The 10,258-nt window shown below is 45.5% G+C and overlaps 1 protein-coding gene and 1 pseudogene across 2 annotated transcripts in view; both read right to left on the minus strand.

The window, feature by feature from the left end:
• TGM5 (transglutaminase 5) overlaps window positions 1-8,238 on the minus strand; it is a 35,096-nt gene extending 26,858 nt beyond the window's left edge. For both annotated transcript variants that reach the window (XM_010383789.2, XM_030931018.1), the window contains exons 1-3: window positions 8,146-8,238; window positions 444-623; window positions 92-337 (exon numbers count right to left, since the gene is read on the minus strand). In XM_010383789.2, the coding sequence (XP_010382091.1) occupies window positions 92-337; window positions 444-623; window positions 8,146-8,155 (436 nt within the window). In that variant the 5' untranslated portion in view covers window positions 8,156-8,238. The remainder of the gene's footprint in view (window positions 1-91; window positions 338-443; window positions 624-8,145) is intronic.
• A 974-nt stretch (window positions 8,239-9,212) lies between these two features.
• On the minus strand, window positions 9,213-9,694 carry LOC104678480 (annotated as a pseudogene).
• Window positions 9,695-10,258: the final 564 nt, after the last annotated feature.

Consider the following 10,258-nt stretch of genomic DNA (forward strand, 5'->3'; position numbering starts at 1 on the left):
CCGGGAGCCGGGTCTAGAAATCCTTGAGCCTGTCTCTCTGGCAGCACTGACAGAAGAGAAAGGAGGGCCCCGCATGGGCACCCTGCCTTACCCGGACACCAGGGATTGAAGAGCAGGATGAACTCCCCGAGCTGGTAGGCCGTCACAGACCCCTGGAAGGAGTCGATGTGGATTTTCAAGAGGTACCGACCCACGGCCGCCGTGGGAGGAGCGCACAAGCTCACTTCTGTGGAGGTGGCCCCATTGGTCTCCAGCCAGGCGATCCAGGGACTGGGGCTGTGATGGCGTGCCAGGCTGAACACAGCCCGAGTCCCCAAGGCCAGGTCTGGCAGTGGTCCTAGGAGGGAAGTAGAGCTGAGGCCCTCTATGGCGACCTCCAAACCCCCGAAAATCGCCTCCCAGACACACACAATTAGCTCCTGTGAACCAGCTGGGGTTCTTACCAGTCTCAACCACGAAGATGATGTTGTCCAGGCCTGGCTGGAAGCCCCGGTTCCTGAAGTACAGGGTGAGGTTGAAGGCCTGGCCCCGGCGAACAAGGAGGTGGTCAACAGTGATCTCTTCCGTGTGGTGCCGCACATTATTTCTGGAGCTCTGGAGGTCTGTGAGGGCCACTTCTAGCCCTGCAATGGGGCAGCCAGGGTTAGACAAAAGAGTGGGGTTGTGGAGCCAATCCTACCTACCACTTACTAGTTCTGCAAACTTGAGAAAGTAACTTAGCCTGAGTCTCAGTTTCCACATCAGTAAAATAGAGTCCGTAAGATCAGCCTGCCAGGGTGAGGATAAGGATTTAATGAGGTTCCAGGCATGCAGGTTCCTCTTTCTTCCTTCCTCTCCTCTCTCTCTGACCCTCTATCTTCTTCTCCCTTACACACTCCGGAGGGGCATGGTTTTCTGCCTCTGTCCAAGTCCTTCCGTAGACCTGGCCAAGTCTGATTGCTCCCTTCAGCCTCACATGGCTTCAGATTCACCCCAGCATCCACTTTCTTGGACTCAAGTTAACAGTCTCACTTGCCCCTGTACTAGCCTCCAGGTCTGGGGAGCTACTCCTTGGTTTAGCTGCCCTGGGGTTAACTTTCCTTGGACTAGCTGTTCTTCTTTTTTTTTTTTTTCTTTTTTGAGACGGAGTCTCACACCGTCGCCCAGGCTCGAGTGCAGTGGTGAGAACTCAGCTCACTGCAAGCTCTGCCTCCCGGGTTCACGCCATTCTCCTCCTGCCTCAGCCTCCTAAGTAGCTGGGACTACAGGCGCCCGCCACCATATCCCGCTAATTTTTTTGTATTTTTAGTAGAGACGGGGTTTCACCATGTTAGCTAGGATGGTCTCGAACTCCTGACCTCGTGATCCGCCTGCCTCGGCCTCCAAAAGTGCTGGGATTGCAGGTGTGAGCCACCGTGCCTGGCCGCTAGCTGCTCTTCTTTTAGCCATCTGCTGGCTCTCTCTTTTTTTTTTTTTTTTTTGAGACGGAGTCTCGCTCTGTCACCCAGGCTGGAGTGCAGTGGCCGGATCCCAGCTCACTGCAAGTTCCGCCTCCCAGGTTCACGCCATTCTTCTGCCTCAGCCTCCTGAGTAGCTGGGACTACAGGCACCCGCCACCTCACCCGGCTAGTTTTTTTGTATTTTTGTAGTAGAGTCGGGGTTTCACCATGTTAGCCAGGATGGTCTCGATCTCCTGACCTCATGAACCACCCATCTCGGCCTCCCAAAGTGCTGGGATTACAGGCTTGAGCCATCGGCCATCTGCTGGCTCTCTGACCACCACAGGCCGTGTGCTCAGTGCCCTGGGAGCTTGGATGCTGATGACAGTCAAAGAAAGTTCCATTCCCAACCTTCTGGAGACTCTGCTAAAACACAGACTGACCTCACTAGTCTCTGCCAGAAGGGTCTGTTTTTTATTTTTCCATGTTTGACCATGGTTCTGCCATGGTCCCAGTCACCTGGTGGGCTCACAGCCTTTAAATCACCATTGGCTCACCCATCTCCTTCTCAGCCTATGCCCATTCACATGTCACTAACTCTCTTCACGCCTGCCATTAAAATATCTCTAGTGTCTATACATCCCTTTCCACATTCACATAATTCCAATATCTTCTCATACCTAGTGACCGTAATAGCCTCCATGAGGTCTCCTGCCTCCTGTCTCTCTCCCCATCTCCCACCTCTTAATGCATTATCAGATTACCTTTCCTCAAGACAATTTAATCATGCCGTTCTTTTGCTTTACAAGTTCTGAGATCTCCTACAGTCTATCATATAAAAGGCTCATTCCTTAACTTGACACGACTTTTCATACTTGGCCTTAGCTTATTCTTGCATTCTCACTTCTCATCATTCCCAGCATTGGCCCTCTCCTCTAGCCAATCTATCCCCAAGCAAATCCCTGTCTTTGTATTTGCTGTTATAGCCCCAACTCAGAATGGCCCCTCACTCTCTAACCAAATTCCGACTCTCCTCCAATACCCACCTGCTCTATGAAGCCTGCCTCAATTGGCCAACCCTTCTTTCCATCACCTACTGAGCTATACACTTAACTGAATCGCTCATTTGCTTAATTGACAAGCTAATTTACATGCTAGGCTCATGTGTTCATTTATATAAATATGTAAGGATTAGGATGAGGTGTTCAGATGTTTTTCTTTTCCTTTTTTTTTTTTTTTTTGAGACGGAGTCTCACTCTGCCGCCCAAGCTGGAGTGCTGTGGCATGATGTCGGCTGACTGCAAGCTCCGCCTCCCAGGTTCACACCATTCTCCTGCCTCAGCCTCCCGAGTAGCTGGGACTACAGGCACCCACCACCACACCTGGATAATTTTTTGTATTTTGTAGTAGAGACAGGGTTTCACCGTGTTAGCCAGGATGGGCTCAATCTCCTGACCTTGTGATCCACCTGCCTCGCCCTCCCAAAGTGCTAGGATTATAGACGTGAGCCACCACGCCTGGCCCCAGATGTCTTTCTTAGCTACTTTTTTATGTGTCTGTCTTTTGCCTCTAGATATAAGCCAATAAGTACAGAGACTTAGCTGCTTTGTCTTGGCTGTATTTAGACTTTTTAAAAGTGAACCAATGCATTCAACAGAATCCAACATTCTTTCATGATAAAAATACTCAACAAACTAAGAATAGAAGGGGACTTCCAGCTAGGTGCGGTGGCTCACACCTGTAATTCTAGCACTTTGGGAGGCCGAGGCAGGTGGATCACAAGGTCAGGAGTTCAAGACCAGCCTGGCTAAGATGGTGAAACCCCATCTCTACTAAAAATACAACAATTAGCTGGGCGTGGTGGTGGGCCCCTGTAATCCCAGCTACTCGGGAGGCTGAGGCAGAGAATTGCTTGAACCTGGGAGGTGGAGGTTGCAGTGAGCCAAATCGCACCACTGCATTCCAAAGCCCACAGCCAATACCATACTTAATAGTAAAAGACTGGATGCTTTCTTGCTAAGATAAGGAACAAGACAAGAATGTCTGCTGTTGTCACATCTATTTAACATTCTACTAGAGGTTCTAGCTAGGGCTATTAGGCAAAAAGAAAAAAAAAAAGAAAGAAAGAAAAAGAAAAGAAATCAAAGACAAACAGATTGGAAAGAAGTAAAATTGTTTCTATTTACATGTGACATAATCTTGTATATAGAAAATCCTAAGGAACCCACCAAAAATTATATTTAATAAATGAATTCAGCAAGGTTGTAGGATGCAATATCAATATACAAAAACCAACTGTATTTTTATACGTTTGCAAAGAGTAACCTGAAAATAAAATTAAGAAAACAATTCCATTTATAACAGCATCAAAAAGAATGACTTAGTAAATTTAACAAAAGAAGTGCAAAACCTACACCACAAAACATCATTGAAAGAAATTAAAGAAGACCTAAATAAATAAAAAGACATTCCATCTTCATGGATTGGAAGGCAATATCATTAAAATAACAAGTTTTTCTACAGATTCAACACAACCCTAACAAAATCCCAACAGCCATTTTGTAGAAATTGACAAGTGGATCCTAAAATTCATATGGAAATACAAGGGATCCATACCAGCCAGACAATACTGAAAAGCGAAAATAAAATTAGAGGAGTGGCACTTCTTGATCAAGGCAATGTGGTAGTGGCATAAGGATAGACATATAGATCAGTGGAATAGAACTGAGAGTCTAGCAAGAAACTCACATTTACAGGCAATTGATCTTTGACAAGGGTGCCAAGACAATTCAATGGGGGAAAGAATGCTCTTTTCAAAAAGTGGTGCTGGGACAAGTGGATATCCACATGCAAAAGAATGAAGTTGGATGCGTAACTCACATCATTTATTAAAAATTAACTCAAAATGGATCAAAGACCTAAACATAAAAGCTAAAGCTATGAAACTCCTAGAAGAAAACATAGACATAAATCTTCGTGATCTTAGACTAGGCAACAGTTTCTCAGATATGACAGCAGAAGTACAAGCAGTGAGAGAAAAACCAAATGAAGTGGACCTCATCAAAATAATAATTTTTTGTCTTCGAGAACATCGTCAAGAAAGTGAAAAGAATACCCACAGAATGTTAGGAAATATTTGTAAATCATATATCTGGTAAGGGACTTATATCCAGAATACTTTTTTAAAAAATTCATATAACTCTACAATTAAAAAGACAACTCAAATTTAAAATGGGCAATGGACCTAAATACACATTTTTCCAAAGGAGATATGCAAAAGGCTAATAAGTACATTAAAAGATGCTCAACATCATTAGTCCTAGGGAAATACAAATGAGATACCATCTTGCCTCCACTAGGATGACTATAATAACAAGTGTTAGTGGAGATGCAGAGAAAGTGGAATCCTCATACATTGCTGATGGGGTTGTAAAATGGTGCAGCACTTTGGAAAACAGTCTGGAAGTTCCTCAAGACATTCAACAAAGAGTTACCATACGACCTAACAATTCCATCCCCAGGTATATACCCAAGACAAATGAAAACACGTTCATATAATACCTGAATAATGATAGCAGTATTATTCATAATAGCCAAAAAGTAGAAACAACTCAATTGTCCATCAACTGAAGAACAGATAAACAAAATGATATGTCATACAAAGGAAAGTCATCCGGCTGTAAAAAAAGAATGCTTAACATACCAAATATGGATGAACCTTGAAAATACTGTGCTAAGTGAAAGAAGTCAGACATAAAAAGACACATATTATATGATTATATTTATATGAAATGTCCAGAATAGGCAAATTCATAGAGACAGAAAGTAGATTAGGGTTTGCTAGGGGCTAAAGAAAGGTGGAATGGGATGTGACTGCCAATGTGTATGGGATTTCTTTTTGAGGTAACGGAATGTTCTGGAACTAGATAGTGGCGATGCTTGCAAAACTTTGTGAGTATATGAAAAACCACTGAATTGTGAACTTTATAAAGGTGAACTTGATGGTATATGAATTATATCTCAATAAAGTTGTTATAAACAAATATGAACCAAATTGTACCAAAATACTCTAATAAATATTAAACTTTGTCTTAAATCTCTTTGAGTGCTTTTGATTACTTTAACACACATCTTTTTCATAAACTAGTTTTTCATTATAAATAAATTAAGCATAATGATCAGCATATTGTAGGTACTCAGATTTGCTAGGTTGAATAGAATTCTCTATCTTTTGCAAAATCACCCTGTACTTATTTCAGATTTCAGATTTAATCAACATCTTATTGAGGGCCTATCTACTATGTGCCAGGCACTGTGCCAGGTATGCTAGAACAGTTATCTCATTTAATCTTCATCACATCCTTGGAGGGACAAAATGTCATGTCATCCACACTTGGAGATGAGAAAACTAAGGTTCAGGTGGGTTAAATATCTTGCCTACGGTTAAACCAGATTCCTGAGCCCAGTCCAGTGGTCTTCCCATCACCCAACAGCTGTTGCCCACTGTTGACTTTCACTCATGATCAAAAAAATGTCCACACCCACTGCCAGCTAAGAAAGCACTTGGCTTTTACCTAATAGTGGAAAAAGAAGCTCACCCCTTTTGGAGACCAACTGATTAGACAGCACTAACTGGCTGCAGTTCAGGTTGGGCACATGACTCAGGCTATTCAGCAGGCATGGCAGCATCTGCCTGGCAGCAAGTGCTGGGGCAGAATTCCATTCTCTAGAGATATCCTGGGCCATGTTAATCCCTGCCTAAGACAGGGATGACTCTTCAGCCCAGGTGCCATCTATTCAAATAGGAGGTTCATTGACTACTGGGCATATTTGTTTTCCTTGAGGTGAGAAGAGAATTGGGTGAAATGATCAGGAAATAAACAGAGATTGTAGAAAAACTGTTTAAGGCCGGGCGCGGTGGCTCAAGCCTGTAATCCCAGCACTTTGGGAGGCCGAGACGGGCAGATCACGAGGTCAGGAGATCGAGACCATCCTGGCTAACACGGTGAAACCCCGTCTCTACTAAAAAATACAAAAAGCTAGCCGGGCGAGGTGGCTGGCGACTGTAGTCCCAGCTACTCAGGAGGCTGAGGCAGGAGAATGGCGTAAACCCGGGAGGCGGAGCTTGCAGTGAGCTGAGATCCGGCCACTGCACTCCAGCCCGGGCGACAGAGCAAGACTCCGTCTCAAAAAAAAAAAAAAAAAAAAACTTTTTAAAGTAAGTGATCTTCGTAGTTATCCTAGAAAGACACTCCCACATGAGCAACATGAGCACACAGAAGCATGGATAAGGATGTTCCTTGCAATATTGCTCGTGTAACTGGAAAATTGAAAGCAACCTAAATGCCCATCAATAGGGGACTGGATTAGAAATTACTTGCACTGATACTATGGGAAAAGTTGAGGTAGATCTATAGGTACTGACTGGTATGGACAGAGCTCCCAGACATACTGTGTAGTGAAATAAATCAAGTTGCAGAAATATACATACAACATGATGATACCATGGATATACCAAAAAAGACCACACATGCTAATCCTATGTATTACATTGAGTAAATATATGTCTGAATGTAAATATATGTGCAGACAAAAGACAGGTAACAGTGTTCACTCTGGAGATGAGACTGCCATTGGGGTTGGCAGGCAGAGGACTATAGTCTATAGTCTATAGATAGACTATATCTATAATTATTGATTTATTTTACTCCAACTATGTATTCCTATATTTCTTGTGCAATTAAAAGTTATGGAAATTTTAAAACAAAATTTTAAAACAAAAATTTAAACAAAAAAGGTAATAAATATGGGGCCGTGTGCAGTGGCTCACGCCTGTAATCCCAGCACTTTGGGAGGCCGAGGTGGGAGGATCACAAGGTCAGGAGTTTGAGATCAGCCTGACAAACATGATGAAACCCCGTCTCTACTAAAAATGCAAAAATTAGCTGGGCATGGTGACGCGCGCCTGTAATCCCAGCTACTCGGGAGGCTGAGGCAGGAGAATCACTTGAACCTGGGAGGCGGAGGTTGCAGTGAGCTGAGATCACGCTACTGCACTCCAGCCTGGACAACAGAGTGAGACTCCATCTCAAAAAAAAAAAAAAAAGTAATAAATAAAGGTAAGGCTGTTACAGTTGTAGAGGAAGTTGAAAGCTTATTCCTCTGAATGATTTCAATTAACGATTTAATCTTCATAGCAGCTCTTTCCAGAGAGAGGGGGATGATATAGCGAGAAGGCTGGTGATGGGAAGATTAGCTAAGATAAGAAATAGACCCTCTGAAATGGAGGAAGAGGAGAAGATATGAAGATTCAGAGAACTTAAGAGCTGGAAGACAATTTCAAGATTGTCTGATCCAATCCCTCCTTTTTCAGGCAAGGGGGTTGGAAACTAGAGGCGAAGTGACTTGTCCAATGTCAAAGGGTCAGCTAGTAGCTGAGAAGGACAGAAACCCTGATCCCCTCATCCCTGGTCCTGCCCTGTCCCACCTGGCTACAGAGGCAGGCATGTTAGCATGCAGCTGTGTGGCTGTGTTTACCTGTCAGCCTCTACGCTGGTGGTTCTCAAGCCACCAATGAATACTGAGGTTTCTGGGGTTCTTGCTTTTCCTGACTCAGTCTGTATTTACTTCTTTATTTCTCTGAATACACCCTCCACCCCTTGACTTCCTACAGTCTGTCTCTGTCCTCTTTATCCCTGAACTCCAGTGGCCACAGGGCTTTCCCTACCTTGGGCCATGGTGGCTGCCTCCGGTTCCTGGGATGCTCCCCACAGAACAGCTGGGCAGTCTGGAGCTTCAGCAAACTGGTGCCAGAGTGTCTGCTTCCCCTTCCATTGGAAGACTCCAGGAGAACCAAAGGCGGGGCTGGACTGCCGCACTGCCACCTGATTACCAAGCAGATCACAACTGGTTTGCTCACTTGCCCTCGGGTTTTTCTTGGCGGTGTTGCTGGATTGAGAGGAGGTGTGGAAGCTGGTGAACTGTCACAGCCTTGTGCCATGTGGGCTTTTGATAGCTCTTGAGCAATAGGGCATTCCCAGGCAGGTGCTGTGCTGTGGTGGAGAAGTCAGGAGGGAGAAGCGAGCTGATGGCCCCGCCAGAGGGATGCAGGGGGCTGCTGGAAGGAGCATCAGGGTCCCAAGACACTGTTCACACCGTAAAGGCACCTCACTGAGCTGAGAACCCTGCTAGGTAACCAAGGCCTTTCTCTTATCCTGAAAAGTCACTTTCTGAACATTAAATGCAAACAGAACCCACTCTGTCTGAATCTCCTTTGATATGATTTCACTGTATTTAGCTTTAGCAGTGGCATTGTCTTGCGTGAGACCTGGCAGGTCCAGGACAAATCACAAATAAAAGCAAATAATCACAAATAAAATAGAGGAAGAAAAATTGGGAAAATTTGTGGAGGAGGTTTGGAAATAGGTGAGAGGGCGGGAATGCGGGTGAGCAAGGGCCTTGATCCTAGGAAGAAAGGCACAAGCCCTTTCGTAGGGAGAAAAGCGCAGGTGGAAGGAGAGAGAGGGCAGGAGAGGGAAGGGCTCTGCCTGTGGAGCGGGTGGGACCCCCGTGCCCACCCTGTCTTTCTGTGCCCTGGGCACTTCTCCCCACATCCCCTGCTTTGTGGGTCCTTCTCTCTCGGGAACGTCATTCACCAGCATTGTCCTCCCTTCTGTATTTTCAATTCTCTCTGTCTCCGCTCAGCTTTTTAAAAAAAAAAACTGTATAATTATTTTTATTTTTAATGTCCAGAAGGTATAATATAAGGGCCAGAGCTTCTTCCTGGACTTAATTTTATAAATTCTTGATTGGTTGGTGAGACCAATAGGGATACTTTTTCTTGTCTAATTTGGTGTCTGGGAAGGCTTCATTCAAGTCCTCAGTGGACTGATCAAATGGAATTAAGTTCCTCATCTTCTCCAGCTGTTTCTCATACTCTCCAATCCTGCCTTTGAGAGCGACACCCACTCAGCACACGTTTTCCCATCTTCTTTTTCGTCAGCATCCACCTGGGCAGTATGTTTATCCTCTGGTACAGGAAATTTTAGGGCATTAGACTTCTTCTCAAAGTCATCCACCAAGCCTGCTTTGGCCACACTGGCCTGGTAGTAAGCCCAGTCAATAGCTGGTGGATTCTCAGGTAAAGTAGCCAGCCTGGAGGTGAAGGTCTCATTCCAGGATTTCAGGGAATTTGCAGTGGCCTTTTGGTTTCGGGGTATCATCTCTGCAAAAGCTACCCAGTCAACGGTTTTTAGAGCAAGTTTTCACCCAGCCATCCTGGTATCCTTCACCGACCCTGGCAGCCCATGGTCCACACCCCACTCACCTCTTATAGCTTATAGGGTATATGTGCACAAATGCAGTTCACTATTTTAACACAGCACATCCACCTTCAACTCTCATCCCCAGTTCCCTGGCAGCCCCTGCCCTTTCTCTCAACTCCACTTCTCGGCCAAGCTCCTTGCCCACTGCTTTGCCTCCCACTACCCCTCACCCGCTGTGGGCTGCCTTCTGTCTCACGGTTGCCTCGACGCCACGCTCACCTCCCGGCTCTGAGGACTGGGCACTGGGCGCCTTCCTGCTCTTACATGGCAAGGCCTCCTGCAGCCCTGCCAGTACTGACCACTCCTCCTGGGCTGAGGAGACTTCTCTCTCTTGGTTGTCTGCCTATCTCCCCATCCACACTGTCCTCTTCCTCTCAGTCCCTGTTACAGGCTTTCCCTCCTCGAGCTGGTGCCTCCTAGGGATCTGTCCCCATCTCCTCTCTTCTCACTCCACTGGCTCCCGCGTGACACTGGGGACCCCCAGAACTGTGTACTGCAGAGGCACTTTCTGCTGGA

This window comes from Rhinopithecus roxellana, chromosome 5 (assembly GCF_007565055.1).
Source record: "Rhinopithecus roxellana isolate Shanxi Qingling chromosome 5, ASM756505v1, whole genome shotgun sequence".
Classification (NCBI taxonomy): domain Eukaryota; kingdom Metazoa; phylum Chordata; class Mammalia; order Primates; family Cercopithecidae; genus Rhinopithecus; species Rhinopithecus roxellana.